This window comes from Rhagoletis pomonella, unplaced genomic scaffold (assembly GCF_013731165.1).
Source record: "Rhagoletis pomonella isolate Grant_MI unplaced genomic scaffold, Rhpom_1.0 Rhpom_scaffold_00010, whole genome shotgun sequence".
Taxonomy (NCBI): Eukaryota; Metazoa; Arthropoda; class Insecta; order Diptera; family Tephritidae; genus Rhagoletis; species Rhagoletis pomonella.
This window is the reverse complement of record NW_023458564.1, coordinates 6,136,625-6,158,753: the sequence shown is the minus strand read 5'-3', so window position 1 is coordinate 6,158,753 and position 22,129 is coordinate 6,136,625. Positions and strand designations below refer to the sequence as shown.

Here is a 22,129-nt window from a genome sequence, read left to right as displayed (position 1 = left end):
TCATCTCTCGAATTAACATCGAATTAAATGTACTCCGTGAACCAGGCGAGTTTCAAACAGAACCAATTTCAAAGAATCCATCCACACATATGAAATTTATCTCGGCTCTCCAAACTCCTCCTAAGAATTCTCTCCATATCAGCTCAAATTCGTCATTTTCTTCTCGAACTCTACACTCTCGTTATACCCGTTCCTTGGAGGATACACATACACTGTACGCGTAATCCTCCCCGCACATCTCCCTTCGCACTTTCTCATACCCGACCGATCGAACCCTGCAGCAGAAGCAGCGCGCCAATCAAAGCTCGCTCCATAACAATTCAACTTTCCCCGCAACAACCAATCACCACTCGTTCCCAACTGAGTTCCACCCGTAATCCATCCCGAAGTATCCGAAAGCGATAAAGCGAGCATTATATTGCCCCGAAAAAAAGGCATCCGTCGTAACCCAACAAATCGAAAGTCCAGAGCGATCATCCACGGCTGCTTCATCATCCGATTCGAATAAAAGGTATTCGCTTCTCTCCCGTTTCATCTCGACGTTCACTCTCCCTGAGAAGTCAAGATCGACAACCCGAAAACGAGAATTACGCAAGCTAAGGATGTGGGATGTAAAAAGGAAATGTACATACGCATACATATGAGTTTGACATAAAATAAGAGGAAGATCTTTATCTGTCGCTGGAAAAATATAAATATATATAATCTGGCCACAACCACAGTCGTCGCGTAGCCCTGTCGTCGCGTAGCCCTGTCGTCGCCAAAATAATTATCTACATAAGAATACGTGGGAAAATAATTTGACAGCTGTGGTCCGTAGTTCGTCGTATTCATTGTGTTCGTGATGTTAGGCTCTTTACTTTTTACGTGGGTGTGCTGTGTATAAATGTGCGCGCAAATATCGAGGCTTCCGCGAAAAAAGGCCGGCTTATTTTACGGAAAATCGCGCGGCGAAGGTCGGAGCGAGGATCACGCGGATGATCTCGATTGCGCAAGCCAGAGGTTCTTCTTCTGTAACGCCTGCAGTGCCTATCCCATGGTGTTAGTGATAGTAGAACGGAGAATTATGCTTATGTAGGGTTTTAGTCAGTCGACTGCGGCTTGTGCTCCATCTCAGCTCGCTCGATAAGAGCGCGGGTCGTGAGCTATTACGTCGACGTTTCGAACCTATTTCCTACGCTGCACTACAACGAAACAACGATCGCAATCAGCGCGCCTCTTGTACGTGGGTGGCTCGCGCGTTTCATTCATTTGGACTTCGTCGAAATGACATTAGATAGCCCCGTGTAAACACGGCTCGCGTACAAGCAAGCGCGCGTGTAATATATGGACCCTAACCACGCTCTCGCGAGACCGCAAACGATCGTCACCGTGAAACTCGAAAATCCGTCAAGGAGCTGGTGAATTTAATTTGAATGACTATCGTAGATTGCGCATCTAATGAAAGATTCACTTTTACGTTACAACTCTGGTAAGTGCACTTTTGAAAAGGCATTGTTTACATCATTTACACAATGGACTTGACGTTTATTCGTTGGTTCGTCCTTATGCAACCCAATTTTACGTACCGCATTCAAAAATATACAGACGCATGAACACGACGCGAGGCGTCATCCCGCCGCATTAAAAGAAACCAACAACGAAGCGCCGAGCAAAAACAAGCACCGCGAGCCCGTTTTATCGCCCGGCAACGCGATATCGCCGGCGCACATTATAATTAAACAACTAAAAGCATTATATATGCAACCATCATATGAAATGTAAAGTATTTCGGAAAAAACACGAATATTTTAATCAATACCATATTTTGAATTCGCTCGAAAAATACTGTACATATAAGATCATTAACGATCCTCAATCACGCGCATCAACCACCCAACAAATCTCCTTACAGCCTCACTCGCAATGCAAATCCTCTCCACCTCGCACTCGTCCGCGAGTCGAGCCCATAGAAAAAGAGCCGCGCGCGCTAATTGATTAAAGGTGCCCAAACTCACCGACGTGTACGTATGCCGTGTCTGTTTGAAGTGGCCACATTTAAAATTTACTGTTGATAGAGAGAGAGAAGCAGTACACGTCACGCGTTGACTGTTTGCGCTTTTCGTACGTTTACGTCGGTGAGTGTGGGCACCATAACGGTCGCGCGCGCAAAATACGTGAAGGAAAAATAAAACAGCTGCTAGCTTGTTCTTTATTCGTATCTTGTCTTAAGACGAAACTTACAATTTTTCAACCATCACCAAGTGCCGAAATTGTAAAAGGCGAGAATGAAAGAATACAAAAACAATTAATTAATAAACATATTGATTCGATAGCTATACTCGTTTGTTTTGGTTTGTTATTGTTGCAACGACACTTATACGATTTTTTAATAAGTGTTGCGCGTTTTTCATTCTACTCGAAATTATTGCTTTCTCTGCAATATACATACTACATTTTGTGTGTTCCTGGTGCAACGACACTTATTTATACTGCTTTGTTTACATTGCAAGTATCGATATTTCATAATTTTAGTCAGCGATGATTATGCATTTACACAATTTTGTTTATATTGGAAGTATCGCTGCTTTAATGTTTCTTGAGCAATACTTTTATTTTATTATACATATGTATGTACATTAGATTGCATCACTTCCCATACAAAAAAAAAATCGGTACCGTGTTTCCATTGGAATTATAAAATCTAATATATTTTAAGACTTGCACCAAAATATTTCGGAAAAATATTAATATTTACGTGAGCTGGACCAATTTGAATATATCTCCAGAAATGGTGTTTTTTATGAATAAAAATTGTTTCTTAATAAATTTTTTTTAAACAAACCTCCTCAGATGACAAAACAGGTTAAGCTTAAAAAATATTTTTGACGGAATCGTAACAATGAGATTTTTGATGCTGTTTTTTAACTTTTTTCAAAGATTGGTATAAGAAAAACTTGAATAACTGGAACAAAACTGTTCCGATTTAGACTTGTGGGGTATCATTGGAAAGGTATTTTCTCACCCTTTTTATTTCTTTACAAATAAACTTATTCAAAGTATGAAAGAGAAAGGTAGGATGAAAACAAATTGGGACGTGAATGAGTTTTGCATAGAAATTAAAAGAGTGGGAAAATACCTTTCCACTGATATCTCAAAAGTCTAAATCGGAATAGCTTTGGCCCAGTTATACACGTTTTTCTTAAACCAATCTTGGAAAAGGGTTGAAAAACAGCATCGAAAATCTCATTATTGCGATTTCGTTGAACAAATTTTTAAAATTTTCGTAGGTTGACGTACGTAGCAGCATATCAAATTTACTGTTGATAGAGAGAGAGAGAAGCAACGGCAACGTCACCGCCATGCGGTGGTGAGTTTTCGTTAACACGCGAATCCCATAAGGTAGACCGTGTCTGCGTCAACCTACGTCTACGTTACGTCGTTGACTGTTTGAGCTTTTAGCGCCGAGGGAGAGAGAGAGCCGAGCCAATTAGAGCCCTCCAGCCGGGAGTTTCTTGTCGTGTCTTCTGTACAAATTGTTCGCTCACGCTGTTGCGTATATATATCTCTGGTGCGCCTCATTGCTCAGTCGCTTCTCGCGCTACCTCTCGCTGCTTCTGCTGTCAGCTGGAAAAGAAAACGGACGGTATTTTTCAAGCGGAGAGTAGGGTACAGTCTTTTGGATGATAAAAATTAGGTCGGAGTTTGTCTTTTGGCTCTGAGGGAGTTTGAAGGAACAGTGTAGATAGAATGTTCGATCCAAATCTGTTATAGTGAAAAGCAAAGTTGTTCAATGGATTAGAATTACTTGGCAAATTTTATCGTTGGGAGAAGAATTGTGTAAGAAGTAACGCCACTGCGTAGCGACCAACAACACTCGTAGCAATATCACGCTTCTCGCAAACATCCCGCATCTCGTACACTCCACAGATCGCTACCCCCTCCCCCCCTTTGACAAAATAAAATCACGCACATCCGTAATACGACATCGCCTCTCGTCGGATAGGGGATATCCGCTGGGCCAACGGTTTTTTCCCTCGCCGCGCGTCTAGCGCCGATTAAATTAGCGCGACGCGTTTTGATCGACTTGAGTCGCTAAATTTTTTATGGATGGAGTAACGTTCGAATTAAGTCTGTCTGCCTTACTGGTTTTAGTTTTGTGTATATATGTATGAATGCACAGCTGGGTGTTCAGAGTATTTAGTTGAAAAATGGTATCACAAAACAATTTGAAATAAAATCACGATAAGCTTCTCACATGTACTCTAGAAATAGAATTTGCGCAAGTAGCTGAGTAGATATATAAGACGATAGATAGATTATATTAGATATATATTTATATTTTTTTTTTTTAATTTTACATATTACATAATTTTAGCTTACGAAATAGATATATAAAAAATACGAAAGCATCCTAGTAGTCGTTACACAACCAAGACTACTATTTGTTTTCTATCCATTCAATTAAAATATAGCAAGAATCGTGCATGAATCTTCCAAAATACTCATCTCAGCCCGAGCAAATTGCACTGCCCGAGCAAATTGCACTGCCCGAGCAAACTGCACTGCCCGAGCAGACGCAAGTGCCTGAGCACGAGCAGCCTTGATACGAACCACGCGATAGCCGCATGTTGCGTAAGTAGTTATCTGAAATAAATTTAAATCTTGAGTGGTGTATATACTTGAAAAAAGGATTAATTACCAATGCGCAAGGTATTCCTTTCGGAACACGGCATCTCTGTGCACGTAGCGGAAACGCCGTCGGGGCGGGAGATGCAGATATTGCAGTCATTGTAGAAAATCTTGCCCGGACATTTACTTCCTTGCGTGTAGTTAGCTGATAATTCGACAAAACGTTATTTTGCAATCAAAATTCCAGGATTATTATGTTTACATTTATTAAGAAATGAAACTACTTACAAATGCGTAGCATGTCTAGGAAATCTGGAAAATAAAATGTATGTGAAAATCAATACAAAAAATAAAGCAAAGAACTACGATTTATTGTTCAAAGAAAATCTATTCACCAAAAGTATTATCCGCGGGCGAAGCTGAAACAGCTGAAATTAGATCGTTCAATCAATATCAAACAACAGTAAAACACTTTCTAAAGCAGATAATATTTGACCTTATAAATACCTAAAACTAGCACCAACTGTGTCAGGATGAAAGTGAAGGAGCCCATGATGACGATTCTGCAGTACTGCGTGCCATTTGCACAGTGTTCTTGGCTTTTATAGAGAAGCAATAAAGCCATAAATATTAAAAAAAAAAAACAAGTAAAGAAGTATAAGTTGGGGCGAAACCGAACTTTATATACCCAGCGCACGTATTAAATATCGTTTTTTCACCTTTCAGTAAACTGCATGATAAGCAATAGTATTTTTCCCGATGTCAAACAGTTTCGATAATATGCTATGAGATATTGAAATAATTGGAGCAAGTTTGGTGGAAATCGATAAGTCGATAAGATATGTATGTAGTCATAAGTGGGTGGTGCCACGCCCATTTTACAAAAATCAATAATATTGTGTCTTGTTAAGAGATTGTTGTAAGTTGGCGTGTTTAGTTGTTGAAATATCGGAATTTTCGTATTTCTGAAATTTACCGTTATATGGTAGGTGGCGGTAGCTTTAGTCCGGTTTAAAAAATTGTCAACATATCGCTTTTGAGCCAAGATTGATAAATGTACCGAGAGTGGTAGAAATTGATAAACCGGTCACCGAGATACACATATGTAAGCGTAAGTGGACGGTGCCACGCCCATTTTCCCAAAAATTTCCCTATGTAGCATTTTCTGCTAAGAGATCATTGTATATATTGATTTTGAGTAAATTAGCGAAGGGACTACTGAGATACAGCATTTCATCGTAAGTAGGCGGTGCCACGCCCATTTTCAAAAAAAATCATAACTGTCTTATTTGATGCCAAAATTCTACTTCGCATACCAACTTTCAACAATTTGGATCCAGTATTTACGGAAATATCGTAGTTTTTGCATATTTCGAAAATACCGTTATATGGTAGGTGGGACAATAACCACTGTGCGATGTCGCCCCTTTTCAATCCCAACCTACCTGGATAAAGGGGAAATTTCCTACCAAATTTCGTGGACATATCTCAATTTTTTACTGGAGTATCCTATACACGGACAGACATGGATTAATCGATTTCTCTTCTCATTCTGAGAATTTATGTATGTATACATTTGTCTATATCTATCTCGATTCGTTTTGGCTGTTACAAACAACCGTTACGCGAACAAGGTTATAATACCCTTGTGCACAAGTGCGCTCGGGTATAAAAAAAAACCGTCAACAAGTTGTTATCTTTCTAAAGATAAGAGGATGATGTTTGGTGAGGCAGAGCGAGACGATAAGAGGTTTCAATTATAAGTACTTAAATAATTGATTGAGGTATTAAGAAATTATATTTCGTAAAGCGATCGATACAAAAAATATGCAATGATGGACAACAACAAGTACTAAATATGATTCATGACAAGAATGATAGAATACAAGATTGCGCCGATCAGAGAGGATTTTTGAGAATAACTTTTCTGTGACGTCACGCTGGTGCAATTGCGAGAGAGAAATGCCAAACGTAAGCAAGAACGGAAGAAGAAGAAAAAATGTTGCAAGGAAAACGTAAACAAGTTGCACAAGTGTGACGTCATGCAAACAACGATTCTGTCAAATTCGTTAAGAGAGGAATAGCGGTCCGAGATCGGTGCAACCTTTGTATTCTCTCAATCGTGGATTCATGATATACAATGATAAATATTGTGATTTATAAGTAAGACTTCTGCTGCTCGAAAATTAACAAAACAATAAAGACATCATGAAAGACACTCTAAGGGCCCGTAAATGACGTTTTGAGCCTTTTTGAAAGACTAGTTTTAAGATACTGGATTTTGTCGCTTTTGTTATTTATAAATTTAATATTTTTTAACAGGTTTCGAGTCTGGTTAATACAGCTGATTGTCGATATTGTAGTATAACGCGCAATTTTTTTTTTATTCTAAAACTTATCATCTCTAAATTACAGTACTATTAAACCGAAAATGACCTCACCGAGCTTTAAAAACACGTGCTCAGTTATGTCATTCTTTATCTTTCTCGTACTTGAAGCTTCATACATGTGCCTTCGGTGTCTATTTCATAATAGTAGGATTGATGAAACATCGCAAAGTTGTTGCAAATGTCGCATTTGTTGCAAAATTTGCCATCTTGCGACACAGCTGATTACTTTTGTATGGAAACTTTCTTGCGACATAATTGCGCCATTGCGATATTATTTGAGCTGGCAATCATTGCAAAGTCAATGTTGCGAAACATATGTTTTTTTACTGTCTTCGAATACTTAAAAAAAAAAATTTATTTGTTAAGGCTACTTCGAAATATAATTGTAAACACTTTTCTTTTAACTTAAGTGCGGCATTTTTTAAAAATTGTACATTTCCAATCTGGAGTTGCATACAACTTTATTCACAGAGTTGCCATTTCGCCAAAAATACCACTTCGCGACATGTTATGAATCGCACTAATATGTTTTTAATTTGGCAAATATTCCGAGACGAAAAAAATTTGCATGGTAATAAGATAAGGACTGTTATAAATTCACGTAATATGTATATTATATTCGCTTAAAAATAGTATACTTTTCTCAAAGTATTTTGTGGAAAAATATTGCTCCTGAATAGGGGGCGCTACTCATATTTTGGGCCCTGATTGCGTTTTTTTATTTTTGAAATAAGTGCTTCGACTTCCGAATTTTCCACCTGACGCTACAGCTCCTACGATTTCCCCTTAAGTGATGGATTATATTGATATATGTATATTTATTTATTATACAATGTCAATAACACGTTATACAGTTGTATCTTACAAAATAGACAGATTAGCAATACGAACGCATTTTAATAGTCGTCATACAATCAGGACTACCATTTCTTTATCGATATGCAACTCAAATAAAACGAGTATTGTGCTCGAATCTTCCGAAGAACTCCTCTTCTCGCTAATTTGAGCAAGAAGCGCTGCCCGAGCAGACGGCGCTACCCGAGCAGACGGGACTACCATGACAAATAGGACTGCCCTGGCATTGTGAGCTGCCCGAGCAGACCGCACTGCCCGAGCAAACAGCGCTGCCCTGGCATTGCGCGCTGCCCGAGCAGACCGCGCTGCCCGAGCAAAACGAACTGCCGGAGCAGACGCAACTGTCCGAGCAGGAACAGCTGCGCTCCACACCTCGCGAGTGGTTGGCGTAGTACTCCAAGTTGCGTATGTAATTGTCTGGAAAGAAATTCGAATTTATCAATGTTTATGTTACCTACAGCTTTTTTTTCTAGAGCAACGTGTTCTTGAAAATATGATTGATTACCAATGCGCATGATATCCGCTTCGGAACAAGTCAGCTCTGTGCACACAGCGGAAACGCCTTCAGGGTGACAGACGCAGAGATTGCAGTCGTTGTAAAAACTTATAGCTGGGCATTCACTACCTTGCGTGTAATTAGCTGAAGATTCGACAAAACATTATTTAATAATCAAAATCCTAGAACATTATGTTAACATTTATTAAGAAATTAAACTACTCACAAATGCGTGGCATGTCTTTGAATTCTGGAAAATTAAGTTTATTAATTTAAAATATTATTTATTTGCTTTTTGCATATACAAATTAAAATCTATTTACCAAAACGCTTTTTCGTTGACTCAACTGAAACAGCTGCAATTAAATCATTTAAAAATATCATAGTTCAGTAGAAAATATTTTAAGCGATAATGTATGAACTTTTAAATACATACCCAAAAGTAGCGCCAAAAATATCGCGAAGAAAGTGAAGCAGCCCATGGTGATGATGCCTTAGTACTGTACGCCATGCGCGCAATATTACCGGATTTTATAGAACAGCAAAGAAGCCAGCAATATTAAGATAACGTCAATAGGAAACAGGTGTTATCTTCTTATGATAAGGAACGCGATAGCAAGACGGTACGCGCGGCTTGAGCTCATGCTGTTGTTATCCTAGTAGTCTTTTCCCAGTACTTTTCCTACCTTTTATATGTACTCAGCTTTCTCAGCAACTACACGGTCAGGTAATTTTAACTTCTATCGCCGTTCTTTCCTTATCTGCGAAGATGTGTTGTATTTTAAAATTATATTTTGCGAAATAATCTATGAAAAAATTCGCAATTATCGTACAAAACCAAGTACTTTATTTCACGAAATACATTGATAAAACTGAAGCAAACGTCTACCGATCGTTTCGGACGGATAAGTGAAAAAAATCTGTGTATATACTTATTTCTAAAAGGTAGTTTTTTGTTACCAAGGGATTTGTCTTTTGTTATTTTATCAAATTGAATGAATGATATCTCATTTTGAAGGGGGGAAACTTACGTACATGCGAAAAATAGTCACGTTGTTGTTCAAATTTAGTTATTTATTTAAAAAAAATGGGGTTTTAAACAGCTGAAAGCACTGTATCCGGTTAATAAAGCGCCATACTGTCTTTTATAATACTTCATCAAATGAATGATTGAAGCACCATTTTGAAGGACAGCTTCACCTTCTTCTTCTTTATTGGCGCTGTAACCGCCTAAGCGATTTTGGCCGAGTCCGAAAGAGCACGCCAGTCATTTTTCTTCTGTGCTAACTGACGCCAATTGGAAATGCCAAGTAAAGCAAAGTCCTTCTGTACCTGGTATTTCCAACGCAGAGGAGGCCTTCCACTTCTTCTGTTACCAGCATCGCGGAACGCGTTGAATACTTTCAGAACAGGAGCGTTCCTGTCCATTCGAACGACATGGCCAAGCCAGCGGAGCCGCTGAATTTTAATTCGCTGCACTATGTCTATATCATTGTAAAGCTCATACAGCTCATTGTTAAATCGTCTGCGATATTCGCCATCGCCAACGCGTAAAGGTCCGTAAATCTTTTGCAGAATCTTTCTCTCGAAAACTCCAAGAGCCGCTTCATCAGATGTTTTCATTGTCCGTGCCTCCGCGCCATACACCAGCACAGGCATGATGAGTGACTTATAGAGTGTGATCTTTGTACGATGAGGGAGGACTTCACTTCTCAATTGCCTACTCAGTCCAAAGTAGCACTTGTTGGCAAGAGTGATTCTCCGATAATATCGATGTCGTCGGCATACGCGAGCAATTGTACGCTCTTGTAAAGTATTGTGCCTGAGCGGTTCAGTTTTGCAGCTCTTATTATCTTCTCCAAATCAGATTAAAGAAATCACACGAAAGGGAGTCCCCTTGTCTGAAACCTCGTTTGGTATCAGACGGCTCGGAGGGTTCCTTCCCTATTCTGATGGAGCTGGTGGTATTGCTCAACGTCATTTTAGACAGCCGTATTAGTTTAGCGGGTATACCAAATTCAGACATCGCGGCATAAAGGCCACTTCTCTTCGTGCTGTCGAAAGCGGCTTTGAAATCGACAAATAGATGGTGTGTGTCGATCCTATTCTCGCAGGTCTTTTCCAAGATTTGGCGTATTGTGAATACCTGATCTATGGTGGATTTGCCAGGCCTAAAGCCACACTGATAAGGCTCAATCAGTTCGTTGACGGTGGGCTTCAGTCTTTCGCACAATACACTCGATAAGGCCTTGTAACCTATGCTTAGAAGGCTGATTCCGCGGTAGTTGGCGCGAATGGCGGGATCGCCTTTCTTGTGAATTGGGCAGAGCACACTTAGATTCCAGTCGTCGGGCATGCGTTCATCTGACCATATTGTGCTTAAGAGTTGATGCATGCATTTTATCAACTCCTCGCCACCGTACTTTAATAGCTCAGCTGGCAGGCTGTCAGCTCCAGCAGCTTAGTTGTTTTTCATCGACTCCATCGTCATCGACTGGGGACTAGGCCGGAAAAGTGTTCCCTCTACAATTTAAGTATATTCTAGACATCGGTCACTAGGTCACCATTGTTGTTCTTACAGGAGTCAGTGGCGGATACAGGATTTTAGTTGGGGAGGGGCGATTGGGATCGACTTGTCGCATAACGTAAAATTACAGCCATCTAACTTGATTCACAGCGGAGTTACCAATCGAAGCTATATGACCTACAAGCATCCAACCTGCTTGAACCCTCATTTATTTTTCACACAAATAGAGGTTCTAGTAGTTTTTATGAAGTCCGAATTAAAATATTTTGTGATATAATTTTACTTTAATTAAGTTTCATGTTGTGAATTTCGCGCAAGGTCCATTTACAGAGTCCCATGTAATAAAACAATTATACTAAAAGTTATGCTCTGGGTTTATTAAAGCAGTATATATTTGTGTATATTACATAAAAACTTATTTTTTTTTTTACTTATAATGTTTGTCAAATGAGGGATGTAATTAAATAACTTAACAACTTATTCGGAATTTTGATTGTAATACATAATTTAAATTGCAAACTCAATTTTGCGCTGTCTTTTTGGGAATCTTTGTATTATCCGTTCAGTGTCAATTTCAATATCTAAGGGCCAGTTTCAGTGGCAGTTTAAACTTACATTTGACTGACATTTGATTAGCTAATCTTAGTTTAAAGCAGCCAGCTCGGGCGTTTATACTAAGTTTAAACCACGACCGTGCACTGAAAAATTGGCCCTAAGTGTACGTGTAAAAGTGCTAGACCTATCAAGTATTTTTTCATTCATGGTACTATGGAACCATGTTTTTAACCGACGAAGGGTAACTTCTTTCTAAAGAAGCGTTACTAGCTAGAAGTTTAGTCAGAATGCGGAGAAGTTTGTTAATCAACGGAAAAGCATATTCGTCGTCCCATTTACGCTTACCTCATTTGTTCATCGTTCTGACCACACTTTATACTCTCCTTTCCTTCGAAACTGATAGCGTCTTTTTGTAGCGTATTATATTCCCTAATTTTATATGTATGGAAGTAATAGTTCAACTCAAAAATGTTTATGTAATGTATATTTCGGCAATCTCTCTCGGATATCGGGCTAAATATTATGCAATAGCGATATAAATATTACCTTTCGATAATAATCTTCGGCGCTAGATGCACGATAATTAGCCCGAAAATTTTATCTATCCGCTCTCCGAGGAAGGACAATGTCCAAATAGTATAATTCCTTAGCGATATCGGTAACTAACGCGGCAGCGCTTTTTCTACGCATTTTGCTGTTATCCCCCTACGAATGTCTGGTTACACAGTTGAATGTGAAATTTTCTACGTTCGCCGCGGAAATAGACAAAAAGTAGTATCAAAAAGTTTGATTCGACATGCATACATATAGTTCTTATCATAACTTTACGACACTCACATATTGACAAGAAATTTTTTAATTTCAATTATTTTTTTTTTTAAGGTATAACATATTTTTAACAGAAACTATATAAATCCAAGTTTCAATCTTTGTGCAAAATTAAAAAAGAAATCAACAAACTTTGTAAAAATTTCGAGCTTTTTAATTCGATTTCTTAGAAACATTTTGAGTATGCAGTTTTGTAGCCCAATTTCAAGTACCATTGATTTTTGGAAATTTTTTTCGTCGAAGGTGTTGCTCATTTTCTCCATATAACATACAAATCGACGAAAATATTTTGTATGGAATAAAATAGCTAACATGGTCAACAAAAAAAAAAAAAGTGCCACAAATCAGTTACTTTAAACTTGCAGTATAATTGAATGGGCTAAGAAACTGCTTACTCAAAATATTTCTTAAAAATCGAATTAAAAAGTTCGAAATTTTTACGAAAGTTTGTTGATTTTTTAAAACGTTGCACAGAGATTCAAGCTTGGACTTACAAGGTTTTTGTTATACCTACTATATTTTTATAAACAAATAATGAAAATTAACATATATTAAGTCAAATGGTCAAATCTTGTCAAAATGTTTTTACAGAAATTCACTGTCCTAGGTACAAACATGCATCTACATACATACGTGCGAAATAATAGTAGTGCGACATTTTTATCAATTTTAACTATTATTCACTATGTTTTTAAAAATTATATAAGAAAACCAAATTTTAAACTTTGTGATACTCTTCGAAAAGTTTCATTAACATTGCAAACTCATCAACATTCTAACTGGAATTTCTAGAAAAAAAATTTTCGAATATACATACTTATATACTTATAAATATATTTTGTATGGAAGAAAGCCGTGACACCGCAAGCAAAAAAAAAAAAATTTTAAAAAACAGCGAAAGTTGTTAGAAACTTCAAACTTAAACGCTACAAGTCCGCATACCAAAAGTTTTTATAAAAATTCTAATTAAAATGTTTGCACAAAGTCTGCACTTTGGATTTACAAGGTTTTTTTATATAATGAACTATACTTTTATAAAAAAAAAATAATGCACATTAATCAGTGAATAAAAAGATAGTCAAAATTGGTCTAGATATCGCACTGCTATGATTTCGCACGTAGCAGTATACATTTCCATATATACATACATACATATATGTACATAGAAAAACGTTGTATGTCTTTTAGCAAAGTGTCAGAACAAGAAGCTGGGTATGAGAGCGGCTTACGTTCTTAATCCTCCTTTTTTGTTCTTTTTTTTTGCTTTAAGCAATAAAGCATAGCATGCTTTAATGTATGTGGATATTTGTGCAGAAATGCGTGGGTTGTTTTCTTTTGTATCTTATTTTAGCAACCTTTCTACACCAAAATATTGTGGTTTCACATGAGTATATTTATGTGTGTGCATTAGGGTGATACAAAAACAAAAAGTCGGAATTAAAATGCTCTTATGCCCTAGGATTCTATATCGAAAAAAATATTCCCCTATTTTTTTACAAGCTTTTATTTAACTTCACTTGTATGTATGTATGTATGTATCTTTGTATGTCCTGGAACTTTGCAGTCAATATTTAACAAACTTCCCGATGAGCTACAGACTTGAAACTTCAAACTTAGCTCAGTACTCGAGGACAATGCAATATAAAAGATGACTTAATCCGCTAGGTGGCGCAGGAGTCGAGATATTTGTAAAACCCGCATTTATAGTCTGATTTGATTCATATTTGGAACATATATTACTTATATGAAAACAAATAAATCCAAAAAAAGTTTGCCGCTAGGTGGCGCAGGAGTCGAGATATTTGTAAAACCCCCTTTTATAGTCTGATCTGGTTCATATTTAGAACATATATTACTTGCGTGAAAAGAAATAAATCCGCAAAAAATTTTGCTGATAGGTGGCGCAGGAGTCGAGATATTTGGAAAAACCGTATTTATGATCCGATTAAGTTCACATTCCGAATGCATATTGCTTACATGGAAAGAAATGACTACACAAAAAATTTTTTGGCAGTTATGTGACGCGCGAGTGTATATAATTAAAAAATCGGTATCTGTGCTCCGATTTGGTTTATATTCAGAATATGTGTATTACCTATTTAATTGAAATACATTGAAAATTTTGTTTGTTAAGTTCAAACCTAGCACGTTAGGTAAATAGTGTAGTTAAAAATCAGGGTGCGGAAAATTTTCTTCGCATTAAAAGAAATGGACAGAATGAGAAATATACAGACAGTATAATATTAATTGCAAGATTTCAAAAAACTAAAAAGTATAAAATAAAATTATAGTTAAAAAACTAAAAACACGCTTTTATTACAACAAGAACTGAAAAGTATAAAATAATTTATAGATATAGCGATTCCGTTTAAGAAGAATAGGAAGTTCCCTAACTTGATTTAATTTAACTTTTTTAAATTAGTTAAAAATATGATTAAAGTGATTGGCCCATAGTCATAGTCAAAATAAAGTCCACTGTAAAGTTTGTTGCAATTTTTACAGATATCGCATTGAAAATTATGTCAATATGCTGCAACTAACTTTACAGTGGACTTTATTTTGGCTATGCCTACGGGCCAATCACTTTAATCTTATTTTTAGCTAATTTAAAAAAAGTTAAATTAAATCAAGTAAGGGAACTTCCTATTCTTCTTAAACGGAATCGCTATATCTATAAATTATTTTATACTTTTTAGTTATTGTTGTAATAAAAGCGTGTTTTTAGTTTTTTAAATATAATTTTATTTTATTTTGAAATCAAAAAATATTTAGAGGTCGCTCAAAGCGCTCAAATATTTCCATGAATTTTTATATGGGAAAAAACCAACTTTTCGTGGAAATGGTATAGAATTCTGGAAAATCAATATTTTTCGATCGGAATACTCTGGTTCTCTTCAGGAGACTTTCAATAATAATGCCCAATTATTTATTTGAACATTTTTTCATACTAACGATTTTTTATTGGTCCTCCCATTGCATTTTTCGGGGTTTCTATGGGTTTTTTGCGGACCTATAAATTATAGTTGCAATAAAAAAATGGTTAAATAAACAATCGGGTATAATTACTGAGGATCTCTTGCATAGAAAAAGAGTTTTCCGATAGAAAAATATTGATTTTGAAATTTTAGCAAAAGTCATTATAAACAATCTATGAAATTGAAAATGAAAAACGTGGAGCGCATGCAATACAAAGCATTCGATTTAATTGACAATAGTCAAACTACATAACGTAGACCTAAAATTTCTACAGCGAAAGTAGAACTTTGAAATCGATTTTAAGCGGTCGTTATTCATATACCCACATACATACATACATATATTACTTTTCATATCAATTCAAGTGTATTACATGCGCCCCACGCTTTTCATTTTCAATTTCATAGATTGTTTATAATGACTTTTGCTAAAATTTCAAAATCAAAAGTTATCAAAACAAATCCTATGGGACTGAGAAATATTATTTTCTAGTTTTTAGTCCATTTATAAAAGTGTTGTATATTAAAAAGTTGTTTTTATATTATTTATTTTCTACTTTTTAGTCCTGTCTGAATAAAAGTTTGCAATAGATATTAAAATAATTCAACGATATTAATAGAAAGGTGCACACACATGCATTTACATATGTATGTACATACAAACGAGCACCAATTAATTTTATTTAAAGAAATGGCGTGTCGTCTATTTCCGGTGTAGCAAACGTAGTACATAGGGCGACATCTAGATGTCATCTACCCTATTCACTACAGCTGTCGCCCTATGCACTATGCTCTTTTATAGGAACTTTTCAAAGCTTTGCTTTGGTGTCGGACACACAACATTGAAAGTTTCTGGATCCACAACATTGAAAGTTTCTGGACGCTCAACATTGCAAGTTGATAAAAGCGTTGTAAAATAGGGGTTTGTTTTTTCGGTATAGAACAATCCCAGGGTGTGAGCACTTAAGAATTCCGACTTTACTTTCTGACATGCATTTTTGGACCACCCAAGTGTAGGTACATACATATCTGAGCTTATTTATAGTTTAAAAAGTGTTGAAATTTTTTAGCCACCATTAATGACTTTACTAAGTATGTGGGAAGCTAATAAACGGAGGAAGTTAGTTCATCAACGTTCTTTGTGAGCTTCTGTTTTTCTCCAATTGACTTACTGTGAATATATGAAGCTTTGCAGGATTACCACTGACTGACAGGTATTTAATTTTCATCTTGTTTTGCGCTGTAACTAGGCTTTGTTTTAATGTGTAGGATTTTGTAGGTGTTTAGGAACAATTTAGGTAGACAAAGTTTTTAAATTTGTCCTAGAGGAGTGAAGTGAACGTTGTATACTATGTACATACGTAAGTAGAATATGCTTATGGAAATGACCTCAACATATTATACGAATATGGTGCTTATCACGACACTCACATATTGACAAGATTTTACTATTTATTTTATTATTTTTTAACCGACTGCACAAAAAGGATAAGGTTATCAATTCGTCGGAATTTTTTTTTTGTTTTTGTTTTTTGTTTTATGTTACCGCATAACTTCGTACCACGGTAACCGATTTCTATAATTATTTTTTTAAAGGAAAGGTGTTACCTTACAGGAAATAACTGACATCACCAACATATAAAAATTGCCAAAAATCCACGATGAGTCCCAGCTACTTTGAACTTGCCAATATGTGAGTGTCGTAAAGTTATGGTAAGCACTATATTAGGTTATTTTTTTACTACTATTAAAAAATACGCGGAACTAGCTAAAAGTAAAATTAATAAGAAACATTTAAAAAAGAGTGATAGAAATCTGCGGATATTTTAAGACTAAGAAGGCAACTTTTCTCACACAAAGTGCATTGGAGTGAGTGAGGGCGGGACATTCCATGATTATATCTCCCTAATTATAAGCAAATAATTTGACACTTACATTTTTTCTAAGTTTTTAGCCAAGTTTTTACTCCGATTTGCCATGGCCTTTTTAATTCTGTCGCCCAAAGAGATGAATTTTTCAATCCATAATCTAAGGCTGAGGCTTGCCATTGCCTGTCATGAGGTGACTGCAGTTTCCATGCCTAAATAAAATCTGCTTCCTACCGAAAGTTAAGACGCACCTCTAACCACTCCGTTACGGCTAGTGTTGCCTCGTTACGAGTAATTACATGTCAGTACTCGACACTTGGTTCGGTTATGTTAGGTTACGTTCAGCTGGTAGGCTATTGTGTGGCTTCGCAGAGACCATTAAGGTCCATAGCGATATTCTATCCAGATACTCTACGACCACATTAAACAGCTAATCACCAGCAGTAAGGTTGAAGAGTACCCTATTCTTACAGCGACTTCCAGATTGGGCAAAAAGCGTTCTCCTAGGAGACTAATCCGTAGTCTGCTGATAGCAGACTCTCGCAGTAGATATGTTCCACTGTATATTCTTTACTTCCGTATCCCTTGCAGATCTTATCATTGGTTAGAGCCCGTTTAAAGCCGTGTGTTGCCAACAGACAATACCCCGTTTGTAAACTAACCATTAGCAGGGCATTATCCCTCTTCAGGGTTGCAGAAACCTTGGGAGCTTCATATCGCATGCTCTGTACATAATCCTAAACACGTTGCAACTTTGTGTCGTGGTCTACATACATCTCCTGCGCCTTCTGGGCAGGCGTCCCGTTTAGCCGCTTGTAGGTAAATCGGAACTTCTTCCATCATCGTAGCACCTTCTTTCTCTGATCAGAATCTTCGCCACCCCCTTTTATGGCTAATTAATACTTCTGCCTGAAAATGCTGCAATGGTCGGTAGCTTATAGGATTTATTAAGATCGAACTGCGCGGAGACAACTGCCGCGCCTTTGTCAACTTTTGACCCGTCTGTATGAAAATTTTACCGAGTCAGCACTCTTCAAGCTTTCGCAGCATCCTTCGACTTCTATAGTAGCTTCAAAATTCGGCGCAAAGTGTCGATCATTTACTCGATGTGTCCCTGAGACCTGCGCACAAACTGCACCGCAATACATAGCCTGGCGGCGGTTTTAGACGTTATTATCGGCTGACAGCTCCGTCGGTGTGTGATGCAACAAGGTATAAAGTATTTCCGTTTGTGTAGTCCTAAGTGCATGCATCAACCTCCACCATTTCCACGATCAGAGTAAACGGCTTTATGTGAAACTACACAACACGCGATATACGGTTCATAGTCGGATGGCACACCTCTGGTGTTTTGGACGTGCTTACGATCCGATAGCATAGCACCTTCTCCTGGAGTGTGAGGCCGTTTCACGGAGAAGGGAGAGGTGCATAGGACATACATATGTAGCCAAGAGTAGAGAAAATACTCTCCCTACCCCTGGGATCTATTCTAAAGTTATATAAGGGATTTAGGGCTAGATGCAGTTTTTTGATAAGCTGAGAAACGTGGTGTTGGTTCAAAATGGTGGCACACTTATCTTAGACAATGTATTGTTCAAAATGGTGGCACACTTATCTTAGACAATGTGTTGTCTTCCGTTTTGCGTAAAGAATAAGATTCCATCGCGGAATTGTATTCAAATCACAGCAAAGGAATCGATTACTTTCTCAATTCCTTGAAGTAATTTCAAATTGATTTTTTTTTAATTCCATTACAAGGAATTTCCTATTGTAATTGGAATAAATTACATGCTAGTAATGTAATTTTTTTCCAATACCTTTGAAAGGAATTGAAAATGTAATTGATTTTTTTTCGAATTCCATTCCTCAACGTAATTTAAGAAGTAATCGAAAAATTTATAAAAAAAAAAATTACTGTTGAATTGCAATAGCTTTGTTAAATTTCTTGGTTACCAACTGCCTTGAATAAATAACTTATACCTAAGTAGTATTACTAATTGAAATTTAAGAAAGTTGTATAAGTTAAACTGTAGCTGTTCACTCTTTAGGGTAACCGTTAAATTTTCCAGATCCTACCGCGAACGCGCTTCGCGGCAGATGAGACCCGTAAATGTTGAAGCAGGCATACTTTCATACTCGCCTTTCGGTGAAGAACAGTCCGGACTGTTGCTGCCTTGGGCACTGCTGTTCTCTTGGACTAATCCCTGCGTATCTATAAAAATGCACTGACTCAATTGTGTATATTATGGTACCCTTAATGCTATCCAAAATGGCGTGCCTTCTGGGGCCTTTGAAGTACTCTTACTGGTAACCTGCGTTACAAATGAGGATAGAGTCCGCTTGAATTAGGAGCCCTGTCGGACTGGAGATCCTACCTCCTAAGAGTTTTATAAACCAATTGCATTGCTATGGCTAAATTTTGATGATAACACTGTAGGAACGTTAAAATTACACAAAAAACGCCGAGACAAGTAAAATTAATTTTGGGTAGTAGGTTACGGATCTGTATACCGGTTTTTTAGATACGGTCGTTTAGTCGTTATTTCTATTTTAAGTTTGCATTGCAAATGAAAAAAATTCAAACTTTAATATGGAAAAAGTTACTCATACGCCATGTATGAGTACGGTGTTGTACGATATGGCGTATGAGTAACATTATTCCCTGCTAGTATTTCATACAAAAAATTATTATAAAGCCGTTTTTTCCTGTTCGCAATGCTCGAGAAAGGCCGTACCGATTTTTTTGAAATTTCGAAATCTACTGCAGACCTTCCATGGATAGGCTAAAAAAAGTTTCGATATAAAAATGGGGCGTGGCACCTCCCATACAAAGCGAATTTTTCAAACTGCATATATTTGTGGTAGAGGACTAGAACTGGGTATGGGGATATATATATAAGATCAATTCCATACTCAGAACAGACTAACTGTCAAAAAGTTGGTTGCAGGTTTGGATTATCAAAGACACAAACCAAATTCGGCAAAAAAAAACGGGTTGCATTCGCATAAACTCCAAATAAAAGGGTTGTTTAAGGAGAGTTTAACGAAATTTGTTGTATGGTAAACTCCGAGTTTAAGAGTAGAGTTTAGCGTTAAACTCCAAAATGGCCCATAAACTCGAGCTTGTGGCGAAATGAGAACGTAATATTATTTTAAGATAGTTAATAATCCTATTGAAAATATTTTCAAATCAAGATTTCTCAAATAACTTCCGTTTTGTACCCATACTGTAATATTTCATTTGTCAAATTAATTGGGCTAAATTTGCAAACAGGTGACAAGCCTATTCAAAAATATGTTTGACTGTAAGCCTTCTTCAAACTCTCTAGTTTGACACCCACTTTGCAATATTTCCTTTATTTTATCAATTTAGCTGAGTTAAAATTTTCAAATAGGTGGCAACACTCCTAAAGAGTATCTCCAATGGTTATCTTTTTTAAACTTCTTAAATTTGATACCCGCATCGCAATAGTTCATTTATTTTATCAGTTTAATTGAGCTTAAAATTTTCAAATAAGTGGCAACCCTCCAAATATTTGTATCGTTAATGATTCCGGTATTATGCCGAACAATAAAAAAAAAATCAAATAAGTTCAGCCGTTCTCGAGTTTTGAGGCCTCGTACAAACGAACACAACTTTTTTTATATATGGGTCATTCCATACAATATTTACACCTCAATATTTTTTTTGGGTAAAATATATTTTTTTACATTCTTTAACGAGAAAAAGAAGACACCTATTTTTTATTTCGTCATGATATGCGAAAATCTCGAAAAAAAATCCCGAATTTTTGAACTCACAGAGAAGTATCTTTTTTCAGTTGTTTGCAGTTAATAAACTATTTGTCGGAGAAAATCAGTTAAGGTATCAAAATGTGCGTAATTACCTCGGCTTTCCATGAGAATGTGAGATAGATTGAAATAAACAATATTTTGCATTAAAAAATCGTATTTTTTATTTTTTTTTTATTACCTTCCTCATGTTTGATTTTAGTTTTTTTCAACCTGAATAGTTGTCAAACTTTATGGAGTACGCTGTAAAAATTTGAGAATGGAAAGACCAAAACTGTAGAAGTTACGAGTTTTTTCATAGCTGCGTACATAAACCTGAAAAACTCATAACTTCTACAGTTTTGGTGTAATTTAAGAGTGACAACTATTCAGGTTGAAAAAAATAAAAATAAATGTTGCTTTTCCACAATAAGTTTTTCATTAAAAACGGCCTCAAGCTCATTAAAAATTGTTGAATAAAATTTTTTTATTTTAATCTATCTCACATTCTCATGGAAAGCCGAGGTAATTACGCACATTTTGATACCTTAACTGATTTTCTCCGACAAATAGTTTATTAACTGCAAACAACTGAAAAAAGATACTTCTCTGTGAGTTCAAAATTTCGGGATTTTTTTCGACGAAATAAAAAGTAGGTGTCTTCTTTTTTTCGACAAAGAATGTAAAAAATATATATCACCCCAAAAAAATTATTGAGGTGTAAAGATTGTATGGAATGACCCAAATATACAAAAAAAATTAAAAATAACAACTCGTGCTCATATACCCTTAGTTGTGTATGTAACGTATACGCCCCGTGGCAACACACACAATCAGCTACCACGTTTACTCGCACGGCTTAACTTAAAAGTCATATAATTTATAAGTAATTAAATATTGGCGTGGAAGATTTACACAGTTATGCACACATATATTACTTTCTTCGTGTATATAACAATTTTAGAATGAATTTCGAGTGTGCTAATAAAAATTGTACATAGACATGGAATTTTAGTTTCTCAAATCATAGTCATCTTTTACTCAATGTACTTATTTTTTTTCATTTTGTGGCACACAAGTTTTATTACAGTAGATTCGTTCATTTTGGCAAGAACAAGTTTCACCGTTAAGTTTTAACATGTTGAAGTATCTTAAATTATTAAAATTGAAAATTATTTTTTTAATTTGCTGGCACACTCTTGAAACTTCACAGACATGCTGTATTTGATGCCAATGTACATTACCTCTAATAT

General features: G+C 36.4%; 2 protein-coding genes across 2 annotated transcripts; both read right to left on the bottom strand.

The window, feature by feature from the left end:
* Nucleotides 1–4,294: 4,294 nt before the first annotated feature.
* On the bottom strand, nucleotides 4,295–5,228 carry LOC118746403. The gene is made up of 5 exons (XM_036480263.1): nucleotides 5,119–5,228; nucleotides 5,007–5,039; nucleotides 4,900–4,923; nucleotides 4,682–4,816; nucleotides 4,295–4,626 (listed from the first exon to the last, which is right to left on the bottom strand). Exons 1-5 carry the CDS (start codon nucleotides 5,162–5,164, stop codon nucleotides 4,490–4,492), a joined length of 375 nt encoding a protein of 124 aa, XP_036336156.1. The 5' UTR covers nucleotides 5,165–5,228; the 3' UTR covers nucleotides 4,295–4,489.
* A 2,581-nt stretch (nucleotides 5,229–7,809) lies between these two features.
* Nucleotides 7,810–8,964, bottom strand: LOC118746402. Its single transcript, XM_036480261.1, has 5 exons — nucleotides 8,789–8,964; nucleotides 8,676–8,708; nucleotides 8,579–8,602; nucleotides 8,362–8,496; nucleotides 7,810–8,273 (listed from the first exon to the last, which is right to left on the bottom strand). The coding sequence occupies exons 1-5, from the start codon at nucleotides 8,832–8,834 to the stop codon at nucleotides 7,999–8,001; spliced, it is 513 nt and encodes a 170-aa protein (XP_036336154.1). The 5' UTR covers nucleotides 8,835–8,964; the 3' UTR covers nucleotides 7,810–7,998.
* Nucleotides 8,965–22,129: the final 13,165 nt, after the last annotated feature.

Coding starts and splice junctions, on each gene's coding strand:
- LOC118746403 (XM_036480263.1), bottom strand. CDS start 5,164: ATGGGCTCCTTCACTTTCATCCTGACACAGTTGGTGCTAGTTTTAG. Junction 4,924..5,006: donor GCCCGCGGATAATACTTTTG/GTGAATAGATTT, acceptor TTTATTTTCCAG/ATTTCCTAGACATGCTACGC. Junction 4,627..4,681: donor AAGGAATACCTTGCGCATTG/GTAATTAATCCT, acceptor AATTTATTTCAG/ATAACTACTTACGCAACATG.
- LOC118746402 (XM_036480261.1), bottom strand. CDS start 8,834: ATGGGCTGCTTCACTTTCTTCGCGATATTTTTGGCGCTACTTTTGG. Junction 8,709..8,788: donor ATTTTTGGCGCTACTTTTGG/GTATGTATTTAA, acceptor ATTTAATTGCAG/CTGTTTCAGTTGAGTCAACG. Junction 8,274..8,361: donor AGCGGATATCATGCGCATTG/GTAATCAATCAT, acceptor ATTTCTTTCCAG/ACAATTACATACGCAACTTG.